The sequence below is a fragment of the Porites lutea genome, chromosome 2 (genome assembly GCF_958299795.1).
Source record: "Porites lutea chromosome 2, jaPorLute2.1, whole genome shotgun sequence".
Classification (NCBI taxonomy): Eukaryota; Metazoa; Cnidaria; class Anthozoa; order Scleractinia; family Poritidae; genus Porites; species Porites lutea.
In genome coordinates this window covers 5669018-5695212 of record NC_133202.1, presented here as the reverse complement: position 1 = coordinate 5695212, position 26195 = coordinate 5669018, and the positions used below count along the sequence as shown (strand labels likewise).

The 26195-nt window shown below is 39.1% G+C and overlaps 5 protein-coding genes across 5 annotated transcripts; 4 read left to right on the top strand and 1 right to left on the bottom strand.

The window, feature by feature from the left end:
- Positions 1-2846: 2846 nt before the first annotated feature.
- Positions 2847-3821, top strand: LOC140925457 (uncharacterized). The gene has a single exon (XM_073375414.1). The coding sequence runs from the start codon at positions 2847-2849 to the stop codon at positions 3819-3821; it is 975 nt and encodes a 324-aa protein (XP_073231515.1).
- Positions 3822-5321: 1500 nt separating this feature from the next.
- On the top strand, positions 5322-6296 carry LOC140925444 (melanocyte-stimulating hormone receptor-like). The gene has a single exon (XM_073375406.1). The coding sequence runs from the start codon at positions 5322-5324 to the stop codon at positions 6294-6296; it is 975 nt and encodes a 324-aa protein (XP_073231507.1).
- A 2370-nt stretch (positions 6297-8666) lies between these two features.
- Positions 8667-9599, top strand: LOC140925434 (melanocyte-stimulating hormone receptor-like). The gene has a single exon (XM_073375399.1). The coding sequence runs from the start codon at positions 8667-8669 to the stop codon at positions 9597-9599; it is 933 nt and encodes a 310-aa protein (XP_073231500.1).
- Positions 9600-11763: 2164 nt separating this feature from the next.
- On the bottom strand, positions 11764-15976 carry LOC140926531 (selenocysteine lyase-like). Its single transcript, XM_073376257.1, has 4 exons — positions 15312-15976; positions 14091-14274; positions 13543-13721; positions 11764-12280 (listed from the first exon to the last, which is right to left on the bottom strand). The coding sequence occupies exons 1-4, from the start codon at positions 15813-15815 to the stop codon at positions 11912-11914; spliced, it is 1236 nt and encodes a 411-aa protein (XP_073232358.1). The 5' UTR covers positions 15816-15976; the 3' UTR covers positions 11764-11911.
- A 102-nt stretch (positions 15977-16078) lies between these two features.
- On the top strand, positions 16079-25618 carry LOC140927506 (DENN domain-containing protein 11-like). Its single transcript, XM_073377167.1, has 9 exons — positions 16079-16328; positions 18039-18138; positions 19566-19727; positions 20008-20149; positions 20771-20909; positions 21644-21769; positions 22094-22241; positions 23296-23352; positions 23925-25618. The coding sequence occupies exons 1-9, from the start codon at positions 16103-16105 to the stop codon at positions 24124-24126; spliced, it is 1302 nt and encodes a 433-aa protein (XP_073233268.1). The 5' UTR covers positions 16079-16102; the 3' UTR covers positions 24127-25618.
- Positions 25619-26195: the final 577 nt, after the last annotated feature.

The following is a 26195-nucleotide window of genomic DNA, read 5'->3' as shown; positions in this document are numbered from 1 at the left end:
GTTCACATACAATAAAGTTACATAACTTTTAACTCAACTTTTTAAATTATCAATGCCGTCTCATTATAGTCATATTTGCTTTTTAAAATGTTCGGCATACAATGTAGCTTGACGCAGAAGGCGAGGGTCTATTTGGACCAAAAATCGAACCCAAGAAACATGAAAATCAGCCAAGAGAAAATAAAATCACGTTAACTCTGTTTTGCGTTTTTCAGTAATAATCAATGAAAATTGTTTGTGTTTGACCGCGCGCGTGCTTTTTAAAATATGTTATTTCGAGAAAAAAAGAACACACGCGCATATTAGATTTTAGAAACATGCAGCTATGCCACAGCCGAACTTGTTTGATGTTGTTGTTGTTTGTTTGTTTTTGTTTTAAGAGAATTTAAGTTTGGAAAAGTGCCATAGTTGACGGTGAATCGTTTTTATTTTACTTGTTTTGACAGTTGGAGATCCATTCTTCAGTTAAGGTTTGGTTGCACTAAATTACATAAAAAGATAGCTTAATTTTAGTAAAGTTTCAAATACTGAAAAAAAAAATCCGCTGTCCTAGAAGCTTGCTTTTTTGTTTGTTGGTTTTTTTTCGCAAACTTGGAGCCACAAAAGCGCTGGATGTAATTTTCTCTTACCTTTTTAAACGATTGGCAGACGTAAGATTTGTTAGCATAAGTAGGATTATTCCCACTGAAGTGATCAATACCATCGCTTTCCTTCTCAGAGCAAAAGTTTTTTTTTTTCTCAGGTGATGTTTTAACTTTGGTTTCGTCCGGTTTGCGCAAGGAGTTTAAGATCCAACGACGCGGACGACAACGAGAACGTCAAAAAAACAATTGGTTTAATAAGCAAAACAACAACTTCGCACGTGCATCACACTTTTTTATACATTTCTTTCCCGCTTTTGCACGACTACGACGCGAAAATGCCTAATTTCGCGTTTTATGGAGGACGTAAACAAGCAACGACGAAATTATATTTCTCTTTCTGCGCTTGAATTTGGTCCCTTGAATTTCAGCTTCGCGAGGGTGCGCCTACAATTGACAAAGTAAGTGGGTAGGAATAATCGCTATAAAGACTGAAATAAAGCAAATTCACTTTTCAAGCGACGTTCTTATCGCCGTCGCGTCGTTGGATCTTAAAGTCCCTAATGAATGTTTGACGTCACAATACGAGTTTTATCACGTGGCTCGCGCCACGCGCACTGCACAATAGGGCCATTTATACGAGGAAAAATAAGACGCGTCTTACATAAGACGCGTCTTAAATAAGACACGAACTGTACCATTTATACGAGCATGTCTTATCCAATAAGACGCGTCTTAGCTAAGCCGCGTCTTATTTTAGACGAAATGTGCCGTTTATACGGAGAGTTCGCGTCTTATTTAAGACCCGTCTTATGTAAGACGCGTCTTATTTTTCGTCGTATAAATGGCCCTATTATTCAACCCTGTCAGGAGCCGAGGACCCCGTCCTTAAACCCTGGGAACGAGATTCCGCAACATTTCTTCCTGAAAAGCTTTGCGTATACTAGTTTACATAATTTCAGGCAAATTTTCTCATCTGTCACATTTATTTGTTTTTTCCTTCACGTTAATTAGTTACTTATCTTACTTTGTTTTTTTAATTTAAATTTAGTTACTACTCATGTTAACGGTCACTTCTGGAGGTGTATGTTGAAGCCGATACGAAACGCTAAGTTCGATATTATAAAAGTTAGTTATACAATGCGTTTTTTATTTCTGATGTTTGTAACCGCAGTTTGTGTGTTATTCCTTTTAGCCTGATTAGCCTGTACCAGGCTCTCCGTCAGTGTAAACGAGCAAAAAAAGCTAGCGAACACCTCACCCTCTCTTCTCAGCCCTTGCGCAGTTTTTCGCGATTTTTTTTTATCGATCCGTTGTCCCCACTATCATGAAGCCTAGAACAGGCTATGCTATTCCTGTACATTCTCCTTATTGTCGTGTTCAACGTCAAACACCGTACTCGAGAAAGGGCGTATCATTGAATAGCTGGCTAGTGTAAGGATATTTATTCACTTAGTACATTGCACGAGTTTCTAAAACATTATCTTTGCACACTACTCTCCGCATCTGCAAAAAATTCTTCGACAAATGAATTCGATCAGTCCACTTTTCTCCATTTACGAGGAACACTGCCTTTTCCAAGCCATTTTTTAACTTGGTGATACTAGTTATGTATCAAACTCTGATTAAATTCATAATACCCCTAGCTTCGATTTCCGATTTAAACATTAAAGCTAGATAATTGGGCACTAGAAAATCACTAGAACCGAACTGATATCAGTATCTGATACTGATTTTAAAAAAATAAATGCGTACAGCGCCATATTTGCATTTATTAACTGTCTTAGATAATTTCTCCTCTAGTTTCCCCGGATGGCTGCTGTTGTTTTCAGTAAAATTATGACTTTCGTGCATAATAACTGTACATCAACTGACACTAATTGAGGAACGTGAAGTAGTATTACCTACTTGAGTTAACCAATCTTATCGTGGGAAAAAGCTGAGTGGAAAACGCTTGCATATTGAAGTTTCTTAAACAGTGTAAGGCCGTTGACTAAAGACCACTGAACCATTATGAAGATGCTTTTACCCGTTAATTTACTTCGCGACTGAAAACTGTTGTCTTCTTAATTATTAAAACCAATCATACTTATTTAGCGGTCGACTAAGTATGTGGGAAATGTGTATATTTGGCAGTTCATCGAGTAAATGCAGACAATGTAGAAACCCGCTGGGGAAAGTGTGGACGCACTATCCCTTCACTATATATACTCGTCGGTTTTAGCGACAAAAACCACATAAGCATTTTTATTCTTACAAGTAAACATGTATGTCGAAAACTCTACTTCAGGCTCCAATTCAACCTTCATGTTTTCAAACAACACCTTGGACGAACCGGCTTCGCGTCTTAGCACACAAGCACAGATAAGTTTGATCATCAACATCATCATCAACATCATAACTTGTCCGTTCACTGTTCTTCTCAACGCATTAGTGATAACTGCAGTGAAAACAAGACCAACACTTCAGAGCTATGCCAATATTGTACTGGCCTGTTTAGCTGCGACCGATGCAGTGAGTGGTGTTCTGGCACAACCATCGTTTATTCTGTACATGATGTTGTTGTTACTCGGAGTGGGTGGTAAAAGCGCTGTAGACGAGGTTCATTTATCCCACAATTCTGCTCTGCGCGCTGTGCTTGTCTGTTCATCGCTTCATCTGATATTGGTGACTTACGAGAGGGTCATTGCGATTAAATTTACCATGTGCTACCCTATCTTTGTCACAGAACAGAAACTCAAAGCAGCAGTGATAGCTTTTTGGCTTGTTTCAATTTCTTCCGAGCTTGTAAACCACGCAACAGAGGACTCTTTATTTTCAAACGTTATAACGGCCCTGGCTTTAATTTTCTGTGTTGTTTTTGTTTCAATTTTTTACTTGTTGTTGTACAAAGAAACCCTTAGACTCAGAAGGAAAATGAAAACTGAGCAAATACCACAAGAAGAAGTGGAACGAATTGCCAAGGAAAACAAAGCACTCAAGACAACTGTGCTCGTAATCGGAGCTGTTTTGTTATGTTTTATCCCCTTGTTGATGCATATTCTATTGGTACTTGTGTGGTCGGGTAACGTGGTATATCAAGCAAGTTTGTACAATGTCTTAACACCATTTTCTCGTACATTCAGCATGTTTAACTCCTTCCTCAACCCATTAATTTACTGTTTACGACAAAGAGAAATAAGAAAATTTGTATTAAGATTTCCTAAAGCAATACAAGTGGTGCAACCCGTTGAAAACTAGCACGATTGTATAACAGTGAGAATTTGATCCGGATCAGACTAGGTCAAAATTTTTGACTGGTGCGGTTCCTCTTTTACCACGCCTGAACCGTGCAAGTTTTTGCACAGGCCTGGAGCATAGTTACGCGCCTTTGATAAAAAAAAAAGCCATTCCAGTGCTGAGACTGGCGAAAATTTGTACTGACTCGTTTAAACAGTACTGCAACAGAATTTGCACGGTTCCGTGTAAACGGAACAAAAAGCACTAGATGCAATTATTTCTTACCTTAAAAACTACAGGCAGACGTAAGATTTGTTATCATAAGAAGGATCATTTCCAGTGTAGTTGATCAATATAATCGCTTTCCTTCTCAGAACGAATGTTTTTTTTTCTCACGAATATGTTCAAGTTTGGCTTCGTCCGTTGAGCGCCAAACAAAATGAATATTTGGCGTCATAATAAGAGATTTATGACGTGGCTTGCGCTCGCGCCACGCACACTGCACAACATTTGACCTCGTTCCCAGGGTTCTCTCCCTGGGAACGAGGTTCCTGTACATTCTCCCAGTTGTCATGTTCAATCTCAAACATCGTACCCGAGAAAGGGCGTATCACTGAATAGTTGGCTAACGCAACGATATTTTTTTATTTACTTCAATGCACCAGTTTCTAAAACTTTACTTTTACACACTCCTCCGCATCCGCAGAAAAATCGTCGACAAATGAGTTCGATCAGTACGCATGTCCCCCCTTTTTTGAAACAATGACTCTTCTACTAATCATTTCCAAGTCAGTGATAGTGGTTATGTATCAAACTCTAAACAAAGGCATAATAACCTTAGCTTCGATTTCCGATCTAGATAAGTGGACATAAAGGAGTGGATGGACACTAGAAAGGTAGGCTCGATTACCAGCCGCTGATCGGGAAATGAGCCCGCACTCCTGAACTGATATACGAAGATCTGATTTTTTTTAGAAAAAAAGGTGCTTAGGGCTGCATTTTCATTTGTTGTCTATCTCAGGTTCTCCTTTAACTAGATTGCTGTTGCTTTTTTTTTCGTGCAACAGCAAAAGATCGCTAACAAGCGTAGATCAACTGTCGCTAATTGAACAACGTGAACATGTGTTACCCACTTCAGTTAACCAATCTTGTCGTGGGAAAAAGCTAAGGAGAAAAGGCTTGTATATTGAAGTTTCTTAAACAGTGTAAGGCCATTCACTAAGGACCCCTCAAACATAATGGTAATTCTTTCACCCGAAAGTGTTCTTCGAGGAAGGAAAACTGTTGTCTTCTTAATTAAATAACCAATCATGTTCAGATCCTTACATGGGTAATATATGTGTATTTAGCTCTTGACTAAGTAAGTAAGAAACGGATGTATTGGGCAAAATAGAAATGCTTGACCAAAAACGATCAGTTGATCGACCAAATGCAAACAAAGTTAAGAAACCTGGGAAAGTGCTGACGTTTTCGGTTTCAGCGACGAAAAGAACATAAGCATTTTTCTTCTCAACAGTAAACATGTACGTAGCGAACTCTACTTCAGGCTTCAATTTAACCTTCATGTGTTCAAACAACACCTTGGACGAACCGGCTTCGCGTCTTAGCACACAAGCACAGATAAGTTTGATCATCAACATCATCATCAACATCATAACTTGTCCGTTCACTGTTCTTCTCAACGCATTAGTGATAATTGCAGTGAAAACAAGACCAACACTTCAGAGCTATGCCAATATTCTACTGGCCTGTTTAGCTGCGACCGATGCAGTGAGTGGTGTTCTGGCACAACCATCGTTTATTCTGTACATGATGTTGTTGTTACTCGGAGTGGGTGGTAAAAGCGCTGTAGACGAGGTTCATTTATCCCACAATTCTGCTCTGCGCGCTGTGCTTGTCTGTTCATCGCTTCATCTGATATTGGTGACTTACGAGAGGGTCATTGCGATTAAATTTACCATGTACTACCCTGTCTTTGTCACAACCCAGAAACTCAAAGTAGCAGTGATTGCTTTTTGGCTTGTTTCAATTTCTTCCGAGCTTATAAACCACGCAACAGAGGACTCTTTATTGTCAAACGTTATAACGGCCCTGGCTTTAATTTTCTGTGTTGTTTTTGTTTTAATTTCTTACTTGTTGTTGTACAAAGAAACCCTTAGGCTCAGAAAGAAAATGAAAACTGAGCAAATACCACAAGAAGAAGTGGAACGAATTGCCAAGGAAAACAAAGCACTCAAGACAACTGTGCTCGTAGTCGGAGCTGTTCTGTTATGTTTTATCCCCGTGTTCATCCATCTTTTATTAGTACTTTTGTGGTCGGGTGACGTGGTATATCAAGCAAGTTTGTACAATGTCTTGACACCATTTTCTCGTACATTCAGCATGTTTAACTCCTTCCTCAACCCATTAATTTACTGTTTACGACAAAGAGAAATAAGAAAATTTGTCTTAAGATTTCCTAAAGTAATACAAGTGGTGCAACCCGTTGAAAACTAGCACGATCGTATAACAGTGAGAATTTGATCTGATCAGAAGTAGGTCAAAATTTTTGACTAGTACGGTTCCTCTTTTACCACACCTGAACCGTGCATGTTTTTGCACAGGCCTGGAGGATAGTTACGCGCCTTTGATAAAAAAAAAAAGCTATTCCAGTGATGAGACTGGCAAAAATTGTTACGGACTCGTTTAAACAGTACTGTAACAAAATTTGCACGGTTCCTTGTAAACGGGTTGCATACAGGTAAAAAAACTTGGCCGATCAAAAATTTGTCTAGAGCCGTGTAATCGGGGTCTAAAACTGGCACAGATAAACCAGCTGTATCAAGGAAAGCCTGGTCTTCGAAAAAATGCTGAAGAATGTGAATTCATGTTTATCCCTCATGCCGGATATAGTTACTGGCCCATCACTGTGACGTGGATAAATGCTTAGAAACAAAACGATTTTGCTCAAAGTCGGACTACATGAATTACACTGCCCAAATAGCATTGAAACTGTTATACTGGTGATAAACATATGAAATCTAGGAAACCAAAAAATAAGTTACTTTAAAATGCAGTGAAAATTTCCACTCGAAAACGTAACTCGTAACCACTGATTCGGCTAACTTTACACAGAGGGCGAGAGTCTATTTGGACCAAAAATCAAACCCATGAAACATGAAAATCAGCCAGGGGAAAATAAGGTCACGTTAATTCTTTTTACGTTTCTCACTAATAATAAGCGAAAAAAAAAGTCCGTGTTTCCCCCCGTGCTTTGCAAAGATATTTGAAAGAGAACACACGCGCGTAACAATCTTAGAAACAGCCATGCAACAGTAACGCGTTTGTTGTCGTTTTTTTTTTTTTTTTTTTTTTTTTAAGAGAATTAAAGTTTGGAAAAGTACCATCGATGATGATGAATGATTTTTTTACTTGTTTTAACAGCTGAAGATCGAATTTTTAGCGAACGCTGTTCAGTTTAACTTACAAAAGCAATATAGTTTAATTTAGTTAAGTTTCAAATATTGACAAAAGAAAACGTTGTCCTTGAATTTTTTTCTCTAGCAAAAAGAACCACAAAAGCGCTAGATGCAATTATTTCTTACCTTTTTAAACTACTGCCTGCAGACGTAAGATTTGTTATCACGAGAAGGATTATTTCCAGTGTAGTGATCAATATAATCGCTTTCCTCCTCAGAGCGAAATTTTTTTTTCTCACGTATATGTTCAAGTTTGGCTTCGTCCGTTGAGCGCCAAACAAAATAAATATTTGACGTCATAATAAGAGATTTATGACGTGGCTCGCGCTCGCGCCACGCGCACTGCACAACATTCGACCTCGTTCTCAGGGTTCTCTCCCGGGGAACGAGGTTCCTGTACATTCTTCCAGTTGTCATGTCCAGTCGTACCCCAGAAAGGGCGTATCACTAAATAGTTGGCTAACGCAACGATATTTCTTTAAAACTTTACTTTTATACACTCCTCCGCATCCGCAGAAAAATCGTCGACAAATGAGTTCGATCAGTCCACATTTCCCCCCTTTTTAGAAACAATGACTCTTCTACTAATCATTTCCAAGTCAGTGATAGTGGTTATGTATCAAACTCTAAACAAAGGCATAATAACCTTAGCTTCGATTTCCGATCTAGATAAGTGGATATAAAGGAGTAGATGGACACTAGAAACGTAGGCTCGATTAACAGCCGCTGATCGGGAAATGAGCCTGCGCTCCTGAACGCAATCGAACGAAATGATATACGACGATCTGATGTTTAAAAAATAAATGTGTTCAGGGCTACATTTTCATTTGTCGTCTATCTCAGGTTCTCCTTTAACTAGATTGCTGCTGCTTTTTTCTTTCGTGCAACAGCAAAAGATCGCTAACAAGTGTAGATCAACTGTCGCTGATTGTAGAACGTGAACATGTGTTACCCACTTGAGTTAACCAATCTTGTCGTGGGAAAAAGCTAAGGAGAAAACGCTTGTATATTGAAGATTCTTAAACAGTGTAAGGCCATTCTCTAAGGACCTCTCAAACATAATGGTAATTCTTTCACCCGAGAATGTTCTTCGAGGAAGGAAAACTGTTGTCTTCTTAATTAAACCAATCATGTTCGATCCTTACATTGGTAATATACGAATACAAAGCGCTTGCTTATTTTAAGTGTATTTAGCTCTTGACTAAGTAAGTAAGAAATGGATATATTGGGCAAAATAGAATTGCTTGACCAAAAACGATCAGTTGATCGACCAAATGCAAACAAAGTTAAGAAACCTGGGAAAGTGTTGACGTGTTCGGTTTCAGCGAGGAAAAGAACGTAAGCATTTTTCTTCTCAACAGTAAACATGTAATTCACGAATTCTACTTCAGGCTTCATTTCAACCTTTATGTTTTCAAACAACACCTTGGACGAACCGGCTTCGCTTCTAAGCACACAAGCACAGATAAGTTTGATCATCAACATCATCATCAACATCATAACTTGTCCGTTCACTGTTCTTCTCAACGCTTTAGTGATAATTGCAGTGAAAACAAGACCAACACTTCAGAGCTATGCCAATATTCTACTGGCCTGTTTAGCTGCTACCGATGCAGTGAGTGGTGTTCTGGCACAACCATCGTTTATTCTGTACATGATGTTGTTGTTACTCGGAGTAGGTGGTAAAAGCGCTGAAGACGCGGTTCATCTTTTCCATAATTCTGTCTTACGCGCTGTGCTTGTCTGTTCATCGCTTCATCTGATATTGGTAACTTACGAGAGGGTGATTGCGATTAAATTTACCATGTACTACCCTGTCTTTGTCACAGAACAGAAACTCAAGATAGCAGTGACTGCTTTTTGGCTGCTTTCAATTTCTTCTGAGGTACTAAAACACGCAATAGAGGACTCTTTATATTCAAACGTTATAGCGGCCGTGGCTTTAATTTCCTGCGTTGTTTTTGTCTCAATTTCTTACTTCTTGTTGTATCAAGAAACCCGCAGTCACCAAAGGAAAATGACAACTGAGCAAATACCACAAGAAGAAGTGGAACAGTTTGCCAAAGAGAACAAAGCACTCAAGACAACTGTGTTCGTAGTAGGAGCTGTTCTGTTATGTTTTATCCCCGTATTTATACTACTTTTGTTGGTATTTTTGTGGTCGGGAAACGTTGTTGTAGAAGCAAATTTGTTTTATGTGTTGACACCATTTGTTCGTACATTCAGTATGTTCAACTCTTTCCCCAATCCACTAATTTACTGTTTGCGACAAAGAGAAATGAGAAAATTTGTATTGAGATCTCCTAAAACAGTGCAAGTGGTGCAACCCGCTAATGACTAGCACGTAAAACTGAGAACCTAGTAAAACCGAGTCGTAAACAGCGTCGTTTTTCCATTGAAGTTCTTCACTACCAACCCAGCGTGAGCTGAAAATGATAAGTCAGAAATTTAGAAGCGCCCGGCGCAATCGTATGATAGCCGATTTAGGGCGTTTCCGAAAATAAATTGGGTATTCATAGAACTGGCACAAATAGGCCAATCTCAAGGGATGTTCCTTATAAAAAGCAAAAGAACACATCCGAATGCACGCAATGACACCCCGAAGAAGCATGCTGCTCGTAGTTACACTAAAACAATAGCCGAGCACTGTAACTGTTAAACTGCAGATCAAATTGTGAAATCTAGGAAACCAAGAGAGTGGAGTATGACAGACTATTTCACAAAGCAGTGTGAAGAATTTAATTTCGATTCGACAAAAGGTCAAGGTTTCAGGCAAAAGGCAGAGGGCGACCATGTCACCAAACCGCTGGCGCCTGGAATTTTCCCGCCATTTCCAATGTTTGCCAGTGGTGGGCGTTGTTCACAGGCAGTCGCAGTTTTACTTTTCATTTCTGTTTTTCTTAGTCATTCTTAAAAACAGCATATGTACTTCCGATGCTAGAACGCTGGGAGGATTTTCACGAAAAATTTCTCGTCTCTTGCTGGCAAAGACAAAAGAGAGAATTTCGTAATGGCAGATCAACCAAAAAAGAAATTTTCCAAAAAACTGCCAGCGAGTTTAACACAGTCTCCAAGGACGTGATGGTGACCGGCGAACAGTGCGAGAGATACCTTATTATAGGAAATTAACGCTCCATGAAATTAACGCGAATCGTTAAAATTCGCGTTAAGTCGCGCTAATTTTGTTGAGCGTTAATTTCCGCGACGTTAATTAAGTGCAGCGTTAATTTCCGCGCTCTTAATTTCCAGTATTTTAACCCCAATTTTGGAACCTGTCCAGACATTCTTGACACCTAAAAAACATTAACTACAAGCTTTCTTTCTTTCAATTAACCCTTTATTTTTCATCTTTTACAAAAGCTAGGGCGAAGGTTTACAATTATATTTCGAGTTATCTTCATTGTTGCCGCTGTCAGAAGTGATGTCAATATCTTCTCCTTTGATTTCGCGTAATTAATCGCGACTCCTTTATCATGAAATTCTACCTCCTCTTTCGCGTTAATTTTCTTTATTCGAAAGTCGTATTCCATAATTTCCAATACCTTAATTTCATGGGGCGTTAATTTCCTATAATAAGGTAGATTGCAAACGAGGCTCTATGGAAGGAAAGCCTTTCCATTTGACCCGGAATGTTCTGGAATTTCCAACCGGAAATTTTGCCTAAATGGAAAGCGCCCCGTTGTCCTTTTGATTGTTTTTGCTAAACTGATACCTCACAAAGCCCCCAAAACAGTTAAGCGGGCTGTTTTCACTAGCGACCGAGTCGGAGTCGTAAGCGGAGTCGTAGTAAGAGCGCCTATGACCTACTGAAAATCAAAAATCGGAATCGGAATCAGAAGAATAAGAAAATTTGCATTTTCTTCCAACTCCGCTTACGACTCCGTCGCTTACGTTCCGCTTATGATCTAGTGAAAACCAGATTGTCGGAGTCCGAAGCAGAAGCGGAAGGATAAACCAATCACAATGCATGTTTCCACACTTTGTGATTGGTTTGGTTCTTCCCCTTTTGTTTGCGACTCCGACGACCCAGTTTTCACTTGATCGTAAACGAAGGAGTCGAAAGCGGAATAAGAAGAATCAGAACGCTGTTTTCACTTGATCGTAAAGTTCTACGCTTCTGATTACGACTCCGACTCCGACTCCGAATCCGTGGCTCGTGAAAACCAGCCTTCAAGACCCTTTAAGCGCGATTAGTTCTTACCTTTGTCAACTCCTGCCAAATGTAAGATTTCTTAAGAGAGCGAAACATCTCCAGTAAGTAATCAATACAACCGCTTTCTTTCTCAAAGCAAACCGTTTTTTTCTGTCATAGAGGATACGTTCAACACGTTCGTTGAGCAACCAAAAATTAATGTTTGACGTCATAATACGAATTAAATGACGCGGTTCGCGCCACGCGCGCTATAGAACATTGTTCCCAATGGCATTGTCCTTGTCGTCATGTTTCAGGTCAAACACCGGAAACGAGAAAGAGCGTCATCATCATCATAATCACCACCATCAAATTCATCAAATAGAAAGTATTTTAATACTTTTAAATTTAAAAATTTAAAAGCCTATTTGCATTCTCGTCTTTTGCTAGTAATTTCATCCCAGCACCGCTGAATATTCAAAAGAACAGATTTTCTATTTTACAGATTTAATATTGAGAATTTAGACCGTAATGTATTCTTTTTTAAGAGTCTTAACAACAATTTCCAGATCCTCCAATATAACATCAATGTCGTTTTTGGAGGTGTATCGTCCGACACTCAGCCGCAGAGCATTCATGGCAATGTCATGGGGAATGCCGATCGCTGTTAGGATGGGAGATGGCCGCGAAACAGCATCCGAGTGACAAGCAGCGCCAACACTGGCTTGCAGCTTTTTTACAGCTGCTAAGATCTTCCGACCTTCCAGACCTCTCCCCAGAAAGGACACATTACACGTGTTGGGAATGCGTTCGCTTGTATCGAATTTTCCGTTGAATTGAATGTTGTCTTCGAACGTCTCTTTCAGCCTAGACTCAAGATAATCCCTCACCTTTGAAAAATTAAAAAGAAAAAAGAAAAGATTATCCTTGTAAGCAGTCACAACATTTAGGTTCTCATGCGCTCAAAAAAAAACATCTTGGATTGATCAACCATCAGGGGCGGATCCAGGATTTTTTTTAGGAGGGGGTGCACTCTTCTCTTGCTCTACTTTAACACCAATAAACCACATAGTTTTTTTTTGCAGAATACCAGTTGTATTAGAAAACCGCACGTCATCTCGTGGGGGGGGGGGGGGTGCGCACCCCCTGCACCCTCCCCCTAGATCCGCCCCTCAACCAGTCTAGCCACACACGTTTTAAAATCACACGTTTTAACATCTTTCATTTTCATGAGGCTTTGAGTCGTTGAAATTTGGTGGTAACACTTTAACAGAAGAAATTTTGTGATAGTCAATCATTCCCACCCAGAATTCCTTAGTGTTTGTTCACGCTTTTACTTTTACAGAAAATTTCACCACCCCTTGACCAATATCCACCAAGCTGAGGCTAAACTGTACAACACTATATCTTCGTTTGCTGAAAATCGAGCATGGTAATTAGTTTCTAAAAAAGAATGGGGCATGCGACAGAGACATGCAACCTCTCCCCCAGTGTGTCCCCCTCGCACGCCCCATTCTTTCTTGCCCCCATAATAATAATAATAATAATAATAATAATAATAATAATAATAATAATAATAATAATAATAATAATAACAATAATACTTTTTTATTGAGGGTAGCACTTAACATCTCTCGGTAATCTACACATGGCCCTCAGAAAAAAAAAAATCAATAAAAAACAAAAAAATCAATTTAAAAAACTATTATTTATAGGGGAGAATAATTTGAAGATAAACTAAATAAGGAATTGCTAAAGATTGTCCTTTACAAACTTCACTTTGCTTAAGTTTGTTTTTGAAAGACGTTAAGGTATAGAGCAGTCTTCAACTCCTCAGAAAGTCTGTTCCACAAACTTGCAGCACTGAATATATGTAAGCTCTGTCCCTATGTTTGTTTAATGCTAGGCAACTTCCAAGTACCTGCTATGCAGGCTAATTAGTTTCTTACAAAAATTGAGGAAAACCTTTGAAGAATCCATTCTAAACAACAGATTACCACTACTGTTGATCAAGCAGCTGGTGTTCCTGTGCTGGATCAGATGAGACATCTCACATTTACCAGTCTGATTCAGCCTGATGGGGTCAGCATTGCTGGCCTGTTCAACATCAGGATGCTTTACTGAGTTGATGTGAACTATAACATTTACGTACCATTTTCATGTTTTCATGGTAGTGATCCAAATTGTCAACCACCAACTGCGAAGCTTCTCCCAAACCAGCTATCATGCCTGTGTTTTCTGTTCCTGGTCTGAAATTTCTCTCTTGACCACCTCCATAAAATATTGGGTAAAGAGGTGTGACAGTCTCTGGATCACGCACAAACAGTGCCCCTAGAGATACACGAAATATAACACTGGTATGAAATTTGGAACAAAAAAAGTGATGACCCAAAGTCCAGGACTTAAGCCACACCCTGGCACACCCTGACAAAACAACGGAACCCACAGTCAACTTCAATGACAGAGAAATTCAATCAAATGTATATCAAAAATAGGAAATGCAGAGTGCCAGGTCTTTCTTTATGAGTGCTGGGGTGGGGAAGGAAGTTTACTTCCCTATAAAAGTAGCAGGGGTGATTGTTACCCTTATAAGTAAGTAAAATTTGTGGTTTGGTACTGCTTAGGGTGCAATAATCTAAAAATCTAATCCAGAATCTAAGTTTCAACAATTTGCCACATAGGTATTGTTTTCAATCATACCAATTCGAGGTCCATAAAACTTGTGTCCAACAATTGTTAGGTAATCCACCCCTAGCTCCTCTACGTCAACTTTAATTTTGCCTATGGCTTGAGCAGCATCTGTATGAATAAGAATCCTGGGGAGTTTTTGAGATAAACGAATCTTGTTTTGGCTTCTAATGGCCTTTGAAGTGTCCTCAATTGGCTGCAAGAACAAGCAAACATAAGAAAAGAATATCTCAAGTTATAATGAACAGGAGAGCTGTCCCTTATTAGCAAATCAGTTCTCAGGGTTTGCAAGAGGTTGAAATCTTAAGCAGATGAGCATGCATCAAATCTCCCCTGATATTTCTTAGGACAGTAACTGCCTTATCAAAAACAGTCTGATTTTTAAGCAAATTCTTCTTGTTACAGTAGAACCTCAATATGCAAAGGGCCAAGGAGCTGGAAAAATATTTTCGCTACAATAAGGTTTTGGTTATCATAAGGTACTTTTCCAGAAATTTTTACATTATTAGGGTGGACAATGTTGCTTATTATACTAAGAACTTTGTTGTGAGGGGGTTCATTATACTGATGTTCCACTGCAGTAGTAAGTAATCATAATAAGTCTATAGACCCTTTGTTAAACTCCTAAGGGCTGGCAATATTTTTGTTGGCAAACCAAAAAAAAACGTATTCAGCCTGAAAAGCTTTTAAGCTGACAGAAGTGATGGGCCACCTAGCAAGCAAATTTATTTTTATCCACCCTTCTCTCCAGAAATAGATAAGTGTAAGATGATCACATTAGGAATTTCACACAGAAAAAAAATTTAGTAAGCCATACAGGATTTAAGAGCTACAGTTGAACTTCCATTAAGTGGCCACTTATCAAGCGGCCACCCTCTATTAAGCGGCTGCGGCCACCTTTTGGCCATCCCAATAAGCATTCTCCCATGATTGTCACTTCTATTATGCAGCGATCAAGCAGTTGATACATGTACATTTAGTTTGGCTTTATTTCAAGAATAATTATGATGAAGGAAAATACAGTCTGAGATAGAAGGTAATGGCCAATAATTATTGTGGACCAGCAATGCTGCTCCAGACCTGTAATTGTTTCAAATGATGTTTCTGCCAAAGATTATACTAATTTATGATGAACCCCTATTGAGTGGCCAACCTCCACAAAGCGGCCACTTGCCAGTACCCCAGGGGACCGCTTAATGGAGGTTCGACTGTAACAATTTTCACGTCAATCACCTGAATCACTCCTGTTTCATTGTTGGCCATCATAACAGTAACTAAACACGTACTGGGTCTCACTTCCTGCAGTATCCCCTCTGCAGTAACAGCACCAGAGTCTGGTGAAGCAGGAACAAAAGTCACGTCAATCTTGCCTTGTTCTTTAAGTTTCAGGAGTGGAAGTTGGATTGAATCATGTTCCAGATTGGATGTAATGACATGTGGCTTGCAGTCTGGCTGATCATTAAAGCCATGGAAATATTCCAAAGCAGAGTGAATAACCATGTTGTTTCCCTCAGTACCACCTGACAGGAATATGATGTCACCGCTTGACGCCCCAATCATGGAAGCTATTGAGGTTCGGGCTCGTTTGATTACGTGACTTGCTTTCTTTCCCGCAGCATAGGAACTGCTGGGATTTCCCCAGGCATCTCGTAGAGCATCTTGGATGGCTGATAGCACTGACGGTTCCAGTGGAGTTGTAGCATTATAATCTAAATAAATTTTGTTCTCATCGGTCATGATGAGCTTGCATAAGTTAAAACCCTAAGAAAAAAAGAACTTGAGAGAAAATTATGAAGATTTGACTCTATTCTAACTCGACTGTTTCGTAAGGACGCACATAAACAGGCCTATTTACAAGAAAACAATTTACAAAACGTATAAAGAAACCAGACAACGAAAACTAAAGGGAAAAGATGAGTTGCTCTTGATTATTACTCGACCCAGTCTCCTGCCAAACATCCCCCACTCTACCCTAGTGAAGTCCTCGGTGTTTTCGTCATCAGGTGATTATCAGGAAGGAAGGAATGGCTGATCATGATGATGCAGTCCTGGTCGATTGTGAAGAAGTTCCCGATTTTTCGTACGAACCTAGACAAGTTACTCCTTCTCTTTCGCTCAAAGATGGACATGTAAATCCAGGGGGAAATTTTTCGTTGGCAGGAAACAGCGGAGAGATTTCAAATGGTCAGGAGAACTCGGTCCCTGAACTCATAATCGCTGTGTTTGTTGTACAGTTTGACACGCGAAGAGGTAAGCTTATTTCATAAAAGCCTAGATTTATCATTGCACCACCTTACTACCTAAGGCTTTTTCGGTACTCAGTGGAACGCTTCGTTTTGTTCCCCTCGATACGCTCGATTTCTAACTTATGTATGATACAAAAAAATACATATTATCTTTCTTTCTTTTTTAATTTTTGACTGTATCATTTTTCTCAGGTATGAAGTTATAATTTCATTAACCTTGCTTTGATAAATTGGATTGTACTGTGTAGTGTCAATATGCAATTTTATTCATGCTGTACTTATATGCTAATATCCTTTTACTTTCCCTATTTGTTTTTGAGCATGGTAAGGTATGTTAATGAGTTTGAAAAGAAAGAAAATGAAAGTTGAACCAAGGATAGAATTTAACCACAACAATAGCCACTCTTCTGCCTATTCTGCCATTCTGGTTTTATAGTGGAACGCAATGTTCTTCTGTTTGTACATGTGTCCTCCATCTTGAATCTTCCCAGTTTCTGTTACTTGTGGCCCTTATATTAACAAACCATTGCAGTTTGGGATAAAATGTTAACCAGTTCTACTTATTCCCTTCTTTACTGTTGTTAAGGAAATTGGAACTTCTGTCTTATAGGGGGTGACAACCGATGTATCGATCCAGTTTTGGTTGACACATGTATATGATTTGAGGGCCAGCCAATATTTCAATTAAAAGTCAGTTGATATGTTGATCAAGGGTCAATCATGTCGATCAAGTGTTGGTTGACTATAGACTGTTCTATGGCCAGTTCATTGAGCGACAGTTGGTCTCAATAGCATCGGTAGTGTGGCATCAATGTATTGAAGAACTGTCGGTCAAGTTTAGGACATTGGTGATGAATCAGTTGACAGGACCTTCTCATTTTAACCCTAGCCTAGTGGCTCAGGCTAACATGAGTCTGAGTCAGACTGAAAACATATTTATGCCCATGAACATAAACTCTTAAGGACAGCTTCAACCCAAACATGCGTATTTTAAGATCCAGGTGTGCTTACTACTAAGCTGTCACCCGCAATGTCAACCAGTACCATTGTGTTGGTGATAAATTTATGTCTTGGATATCCTGGCAAAGTAATGGCTTGACTGTCAACCAACTATTGACTGACAGACTATTAGGACAGGCTACCATCAGCAACAAAATTATTTGAGACACTTAGCCCTAAATTGTGTCTCTAAGGTTTGCTAATTTAAAAAAGGGAAATGAAATAAAGCTTTCCCTCCCTGATCCCTTCCCTGCAGTGTTGTGCCACTGTTCGAGCTACATGTACCTGCAGAAAGCAAGTTTTGTTCCCCAAAGTTGCCGCATTGGAGGCCAATGTCACAAAAATTTTGTTTCTGATTGGACCATCCATATATCCACCCACTCTAATGACACTGGACTGACAATTGACCAACACAGTACTCGAGTGTTCTAGACCAGTATCTAGTAATTAATATTTCAGTCAACTCCCCCTATGAGACAGAAGATCCAGGAAATTTATGATCCATGGGATTTATATCAGCTCCTTAAGTAACTCAGTGCAATATGCTATTCTTTCAAGTAAAGAGAGTAAATTTGATATTGTCTATAATTTGTTACATTTTGCAACTACAATGTCGTACATTGTAAACCATTTTTAACCCCTGTGACAAATCTTGAAGTTCAAGTCCCCCTTTTTGATTGGGGGCCTAACATTTACGTTTATTGTTGTTTGTTAGGAAATGAAATTGAGTGGAAGTATCCAACATCTGTGAATTTGATAGGTGTGGAATTCAAGGCCCTTGCTAGTGGTTCTCATACAATCACAAAAGATTTTATGTAAGTATTGAGTACATGTATAAAACTTACAATAATCATGTGGTTCTTACCTTAAGAGCTGGTTTGCAGATGATATAGTTTGTATTGTGTAAGCAAGTACTTAAACCATCATTTGCTTACGTATAACTTATTATAAAAGGTTCTATCAGCCCATCAGGTAGCCTGAAAATACAGCCGTCTCTTCCTACTGCTCACCTTTAGGGATTTTTTGCGGTGGAGATGTCTGTGATTTGGCCCCAAAAAATTCCATACTGATAATGAGAATTAATGTTTACATAATCTTGTGAGCGAGACAGCTGTACAGTTAGTCCTCCATTAACCCTTTAGGTCCCAAGAGTGACCAACATCAATTTTCTCCTAACAGTATCAGCAGATCATCAAGTGCAAAAGGTCATGAGAATTACTAACTGTGATTACCAAAGGGAGAATGCTTTGATCTTAAACCAAATTCTCTCAACTATTCTTAAAAGAAATTTATGGAGATCAGTCTGGAGAATTTGTCTGTGGATCTTAGGGCTTATTAAGCGGCACCCTTAGGGTACGGGCAAGTGGCCGCTAATTAAGGGAGGATGGCCGCTCAATAGAGGTTCGTCATGAATTAACTTAATCTTTAGCAGAAACAATCATCACTTTATTTTGAAACAAACATGTACCTGACGGGAGCAGCATTACTGGTTCACAATCAGTCATTTCCTTCTATCTTGGACTGTATTTTCCTTCATCATATTCTTAAAATAAAGCCCAGCTAAGAGTATCAAGTGTTTTTTTGATGGCCACTTAGTAGAGCTTAATTTAACAATGGAAGAACTCTTCTTGGGATGGCCAAAAGGTGGCTGTGGCCACTTGATAGAGGTTTAATTTCCCATTCTTTTCTACAATTATTTCGGGACATTGATTACTGGTCACTTATTAGAGGGTGGCCGCTTAATAGGTGGATGCTTAACTCTTTAAACCGTAAGATCAAAATTAAAATTCTCATTTGTCGCCTCTATTCATTCATTACAGAAGTCAAGGCTGTGCTCTAAGGGAAATTGAAGGGTGCCCAGTGCTCTGAACCTGTAAAATCTAGGGTGCCCGGCATATGATTTGTATGAAAAATCTAAGATTCACTAGTCGCCCAGGAGCAAAAATTGGACACTAGGGGCCACCAGGCTCTGCTAGAGCACAACCTTGGAAGTAGCAGGGAGAAGATGATAAAGTATCAGGCAAATATCTTGTGTGATCATATCCATAATTCTCATGACAACTCTCTTGTACAAAGCATTGATTTTACAAGGAGAAATTTGATGCTGATCACTCTTAGCTGGGTTTAAAGGGTTAATGAAGGTTCAACTGTATTTGCTGGCTACTCATCAATCTTTTTTTATCTTTGTGCAGTGCACGTTTCTTCTATTCTTTGAAAGTAAATTCTTTATTTCTTTCATTAGATATTTCAAAACAAAGGATGGACTTTATGGACTAAGCTGTTTTGAGAGAATAGCTGTTGATAATGTGGCTGAGAGAGGGGCCCGGATGAAATCAGTTGGTATTTTATGTGCGAAATACACTTCGTTACATGAACACATGCCATTCCTTGAAGAGGAAGTAAGGTACCCTATATCCATCACTAACCTTTTCATCCTTTTAATATATATTATGATCTTATAAATTTCTCCATACTCTTCTTCTACACTTTTGGTGGTAATAATAAGGATAATATGTATTTTGTAAAATCAAGACTTTTTTGACCTGGTGACCTTTATAAATATTTGGTTAAGCACTTCAATACTACTACAGAACTGCTGCTGGTTAGCTCTGTGTGAAGAGCGCGGGTCCCAAAGAGCGCCTATCAGCTGCTAACATATTTATCCTTTCTATTTTAACGTCTAGGAGGCAGTTAGAAAATCCTGGCCATTATGAAGATTTAGAAAACTATTATCACAGCTATAAAAACTGTGTTCTCAGAAACAATTACATTCCTTCTCCAACTTCTGAGAAGTTACCAGGACTGGATGAAATACCAGTGTTAAAGGTACTGGCCTACTTGCACTGATTCTTTGGTAATCCTGTTTATAACATTTTTAGAACAAGTGAGAAGAATAATTGTCAAAATAGTTGACTTGGAAATTCATTAAATTTTAAGAATCTTAACCTACTGCTCCTGATAAGCCCTGAGCTTATCATCTTTGTAACGGGGTTTTAAAAGAGGGCTTATAAACAGAGGGGCTTATATCCAAGGGGATTAACTTTGATAACTGGAATAAAAAAGTGCTCCAAAACAAGCCATAGCAGTGTGATAAGAATACATTTTGCTATTCCTGGTTTTTAAATGGGCTTCAAAACGTCAAAATAAATCAAATTAATTTCAATAGAAGCGAGAGGGTGGCTCATTTAGGGGGAGTGGAGGAAGGCTTATGATCAGATGTATTTTGCTTATAACTGAGGGGCTCTTATAAGTGGGGAGTCTTACATTTTGTATAAGCAGCAATTCACAATATTCTTTTATACACGGTGATATTTATTACGGGAAAATCCTTCTTGGCTTTGACAACAAAAATATTCGAAGTGTATTTTTTTTTCCCAAAGTGCTAAATTGACCAGCTTTGCTACTTTTGGTTATGGGACTTACAAAAGTGGTTGTTCCGTCTCGTAGATCACCCATCCAGCTGGATGTTTCACTCAGTTTATCAAGTTCTTTGGAGAACAAATTTTTGTTCTTTGGAAATTTGTGCTGTTACAAAAAAGAATTCTCTTCTTCTCTCCCCCGCCTGTGGGCGTGGCCTGTTATAGAGGTAAGCAACTTAACCTTCAAAAAAGGTAAAAATGACCCCTTCTTACATTTAAATAGTGCCTTGGCAGAGTATCATTTTTGCACAAATTTAATAACGTTGTCTTCAGCAGACAAAGAAAAAAGAAAAACAAACAGTGCTGCCCCAAGTGTTACATCATACAAATACCAAATCACAAATTCAACCATACAGAAGTGCTTCTGAAGAGGGTTAATATATATTTATTATTTGGAAGGATAGCATCGGTAGCTGGCAGTTTTGTTGGAGGGTGAGAGCACATGCAAGCTACGAAGCTATGAAAAGTAGTGGCTAAGCCTCCCCATTCTGTCCTGCACTTTTAGCTTGCTTGCGCTCCAAGTGTTGCTGCTCTCCCCATTTTTGGGGGTTTTGTTGCACATTCACACTCCCCTCCCCAACAAAATCTTGCTACCATTAAAATATTCAAAACATGTCTCTGTAAATCCTTATGGTGGCAAAAGAAAATCACCCAAAAAAATCAAAATCAAAATTTCCTTTTGCAAAATCCTAAGAAATAAATAGCATCAAGTTCTGGTAAAGAGGTTTCATTTGAATGACAACATCATAGGATTTCATCCACAGATTTCAGTTAGACTGACCAAATTAATAACTTTGTATGGTATAGGGGTTAAAAAATTAAAATTATCTGTTTTATGGATCCCAATAATTAGGTGTCCGTAAGAAGTATGGAGGAATATTATGTTCTATTTCTGTTGCAGTGTACTGTGCTTGTTTGTTGGCAAGTCATGGAATTCCGTTTGGCTTTGAAACTGGAAGCAATCCCCTCTTTTTCACAAACGTTTGTGATTTAAGTGCATTGAAAGAAGAACACAAGTATGTTGCATGTAAGTTGCATGATTTGGGCTCAAATAAATAAGATTAATTATAATAATTTTTCTTCAGAGGCCATTAGAGAGTATAACACTTCAATCTATCACACCGTCTTTTCCTCCCTGTGTTTTTTTTTGTTACCACACAAAGCCTCAGACATTCCAAAAAAGCTTTTCCCTTCACTGTAAGAAAATGGAGCAGAAGTGCACCAAAACAAAAAAATGTGAGGTTGCGTGTTGTTGACAGCTTAATCATCACTGAAGTTATCAATTGAATAACCAAAATTTAGACAGCGGCCTTGATATTTAAACTTAGATGTGTTGTTCTTTATGCACAAGGTACAACAGAGAAGATATTTGAGAGCAAACTTGAAGTGTATGATGTCTATGTTGATAATCAGAACATCAAATGCAAACAACATTTGAGTTGGATTGCTCATTTTAATAATGCTGATCGAGATCGACTACATCAACTGGACTCTTTCAGGTAAGTTGAAAACTATGAATCATGTGTTAAGATTTATTTTAAGCTTAGTCGTGGAGTGAGAAAGGTGTGTTCATCTTGTCAAGGTTGTGACAGATCTGAGTTCTGATGGGATTCACACAGCTTTGATCTTCAGGGAAATACACCCTAGCTTGAAATAAGTTTGTTCTAGTGCCCTACTCCATGGCTCCTTGGAGATTGTGGATTCCAAAAATCTATTGTACCCTGGCAGATTATTTTTGCTTGTGTCATAGTGAAGATAACATTCTTTATTTTCAGGAAAACGTCATTTTGCATTATGACACAGGCTGCTGTTTTCTCTTGATTTTGTAAGCTCATTCTCTCTTGGTTAACATCATCTTTGAAAACTAGCAAAGGTGGCCACTCCAGGGGGGGGGGGGGGGGGGGCAGAGAAGGAACAAGATGAGGCACTGATAATTCAGGATTCCCATACTGCCCTCAAATTTTCAGATTTTCTTTTTATCGAAGAAGTCAAGTGTTTCAAACAGGAAGTGTAAATTGATAATTTCCTACCTCAATAGCAACTGTACCGTGACTTTTCCGAAAAATAAAAAGACTTTATTTTTTCTCAGCGCCTCTAGCAGAAAAAAATTTGTGAAGCAAGAAGCTCTTTTGAAAAAAAAAAAAAAAACATGGAAATCATATTTGAAATAACTCTTTCACCTGTTGAAAGTGAATCCAAGTCAGTCATGGATTCTGGATTCCACGCCGTGGATTTCGGATTCCAGGTACTGGATTCCAGTCTCTGTCAGTGGAACTTGGATTCTTGGTTCCAATATTTATTGGGATTCCGGATTCCAAAGCCCAGAATTCCGGATTCCTCAAGCACATTTTTCCTGGGACTGGAATCCGGATTCCCTTACATGATGTGAACTCGTTTTGTAGCTAAGCACATTTCTCCTCATTATACTTTCAGCCATATGAATTGTCCGCAGATCAGTTCACGTGCTTGCTTTTTGAAGCACCATTTGAGTTGTAATGGTGAAAAGTTTATTTTGTTGTTGTTGTTGTTGTTGTTGTTGTTGTTCTTTTAAAGGCAAGAGCAGCTATACACAGGTGGCGACGTTTGTGATGATGAGAAGATGTACACAAAGTGAGTGACAAACTACTTGTTAGAACAAAACGCTGCTTAGGTCAATTCTATGCTAAAGTCATTTCTTAGTGTCTTTTCCCATACACAAAATGCTCCTGTAAAGTTATAAAGAAGATATCAAACAAGTTCCATCAGAAGCACTAACCATAGTAACATTTGTGGTGATTTTTGCAGTCACAGCATTAAAACTTGAAATAGTTGGCCCAATGTTTTCAATTTTCAATCCATGTCCATCCTTGCCATCCGTAGAAACAAACGACAAGAAATAGTTTCAGTGCCTAAATATAGTGGTAAACAACAAAACTGGACCATTATTTTTGGAATTCAATTGATGCGAACACACACACGTTTTAGATTTTTAAAAGATAGCAAATAGCCTGACATAGCCCCTCTATTAGTTTATTCACAATTTATTAGACGTGGTACACATTCAGTGCCGGATCCAGATCTTGAGGTACGGGAGGGGCCCGGTCATCCAGACCCTGAGATAACGGGCCCCCGGGCCCCTCCCCTGGATCCGCCATTGGGTTCATTAATACTTGGTGACATCGTTTTGTCTTTCTTCTTTTCAGATTTTTTGTCAACTTAAACAACAAGCTTTTCCAGACACTTTTCGAAGTAGCTTCTACTGAAGACAGAACTTTAACACCGGAACACATCCGAAGTGTAGGACTTGATTCAAAGGCCGATCTCCATTTCTTGTCTGACTTGGTAGATCTTTACGGAATTGACGTTCACATTCCAGAACCAAAATGTTGTCCATTTTACGTTTAAGTCAGTGGTCTCTACGCCTGACTGAGCTTGTGCTTTATCACACCGCCTTCAACTCAACTTCAACCCTCCGACCTCCATCAGAGGGCTCTCATTCTCGAACCCAAAGCTTACGCTTCAGATTCCGCGCGGTAATGAGCAGAAGAGCTTTGGGGTCGAGATTGCAGGGCTCTTAATTTCAGGGAACAACTAAGGGCTCTTGGGACTGAGTGTAATAAAGAAGAGCTTTTGGCGGAGAATTGAAATGAATCACCGAACGCAAGTGGCGACGTTACTTCTTCAACTGCGAAGGTTAAGGACGCAACCGTTTTGATTTTAGAACCACCTAGTCGGCCTTCAACGAGAGAAAAATATATTTAATAACATATTTGGTGCTTTTTTGGTGAAGACCCAGGAGAAAGAGGATCAAATCCGTGACTGTCACCATGCTCGTCCAATCATGAGTGAAACCAGAAACTACCAAACCAATCGTGGCTTGCTCCCCGTTTCCCGCGCTTTTTTGACGTCTGATTTGTTCACCGTATTTTCACCGGCCAGAGAATAAATTAGTTTGCGTTTGGATTTACGTCTACGATGAGAAAATCAACTTAAGCGAACAAGCAAGCTCTTCAATTGGATATCGCGGGAAGCGGAAGGTTGAGGCACAGATGTGTGGCTCCACGGGAAAGATAAATGGTACTTAAGGCATTAAGGGTGCAAAGACTCCAAAGGAAATGTCAGATTCCAAGAAAATGTTTTAAATAGCGAGCGAGATTGTCAATGGTGGATAAAATACGCGCGAGATTTTTTAGCCTGTCCCCAAAGCGTAGCATTGCAGTAGAAGTAAAAATGTACGAAGATCGTTTCTCATTTGTAACATAAGTTGAATTTACATAGGTGTGCATGCCTTGAGAAACTCACTCTCCCTGTGATAAGTGACGACGTTAAAAGACGAGTAATCAAGTCGTTGAAAGCAACAACGACAACGGTGATAACAAGCACGTGTAAAAGTAATAAGCAAAATACAAACACTACACGTGCATCACACCTTTTGGTACATCTTTTTGCTGCCACTTCACGACTACCTTGTAAAATGTGACGTTTTTGCCAGGCGTAAGCAAAAGATGGCGGATTGTTCTTTCTTTGGTCCATAAAATTTAGCTCCAGAAAAAAAGAAATTCGCCTGCGTTTGACAAACTGAGCGAGTTGGAATTCCACATACCAGTGACGGATTCAGACCTTCAAGTAAGTCGGAGGCCTGCTCATCCAATCCCTGTCAACCTGAGGGGGGCCGGGCATTATTGCCCCTGCACGCCTCAGCTTAGAAGGGGAGGTCCGGAACCCCGGGCACCTCCTTTTGATCCGCCACTGCATACGATGGAATTTAATGGGAAGCGAATTCACTTTATTGATGACATTTATCGCCGTCGTTGTTGCTTAACGAAAAGTAAAATAATATTTTGTGAACATTACAAATGTTGTAAGTGTATTAAACAAAGAGGATGACAAAAAAGTATGTTAAGAGTTGTTCTGTGCACAGGCCGCCCAGACGTAGTATGTGTCACTGAATGAATATATTAATATCCACATGGACAAATTAATGCGATGAGTCGTCGAAACTCCCATGGACTAAAATAGTCTAAAAGTCAAAATATAACATAATTTTGAAAAGTACCTACAATTTCAAAACTCAACAAAATGCCACTTAAACCGGCCAGGAAAGACAAGGATACGTTCAGTTGAAGGTATCTTAGCTTTGTTTTGTTATATTTTGACTTTTAGACTATTTTAGTCCATGGGAGTTTCGACGAATCATCGCATTAATTTGTCCATGTGGATATTAATATATTCATTCAGTGACACATACTACGTCTGGGCCGCCTGTGGAAAAACAAAAAGAAGCATTGAGGGAAGAGTCGAGAAGAATGCATGTACTGGAATGCTTCTTCGTACGGTCGTGATTTTGCAAGGGTTTGGGTAAGGTTGACAAAAATATAACCAAGAAAAACAAAACTCCTGTAAATGAACTGACTGTTACCACCTTCTTGTGGACGATTTTCCGGCTCTCTGGTGCTTCTTTACCGAACTGGTAC

What these genes read in the sequence shown, in the direction of transcription:
- LOC140925457 (XM_073375414.1), top strand. Translation starts at nt 2,847, where the DNA reads ATGTATGTCGAAAACTCTACTTCAGGCTCCAATTCAACCTTCATGTTT.
- LOC140926531 (XM_073376257.1), bottom strand. Translation starts at nt 15,815, where the DNA reads ATGACCGATGAGAACAAAATTTATTTAGATTATAATGCTACAACTCCA. An exon ending in ATGAAACAGGAGTGATTCAG is followed by an intron (nt 14,275 to 15,311) that starts GTGATTGACGTG and finishes TTGTTCTTGCAG; the next exon opens with CCAATTGAGGACACTTCAAA. An exon ending in GTTTTATGGACCTCGAATTG is followed by an intron (nt 13,722 to 14,090) that starts GTATGATTGAAA and finishes GTGTATCTCTAG; the next exon opens with GGGCACTGTTTGTGCGTGAT.
- LOC140925434 (XM_073375399.1), top strand. Translation starts at nt 8,667, where the DNA reads ATGTTTTCAAACAACACCTTGGACGAACCGGCTTCGCTTCTAAGCACA.
- LOC140925444 (XM_073375406.1), top strand. Translation starts at nt 5,322, where the DNA reads ATGTACGTAGCGAACTCTACTTCAGGCTTCAATTTAACCTTCATGTGT.
- LOC140927506 (XM_073377167.1), top strand. Translation starts at nt 16,103, where the DNA reads ATGGCTGATCATGATGATGCAGTCCTGGTCGATTGTGAAGAAGTTCCC. An exon ending in ACAGTTTGACACGCGAAGAG is followed by an intron (nt 16,329 to 18,038) that starts GTAAGCTTATTT and finishes GTTGTTTGTTAG; the next exon opens with GAAATGAAATTGAGTGGAAG. An exon ending in CATCAACTGGACTCTTTCAG is followed by an intron (nt 22,242 to 23,295) that starts GTAAGTTGAAAA and finishes GTTCTTTTAAAG; the next exon opens with GCAAGAGCAGCTATACACAG.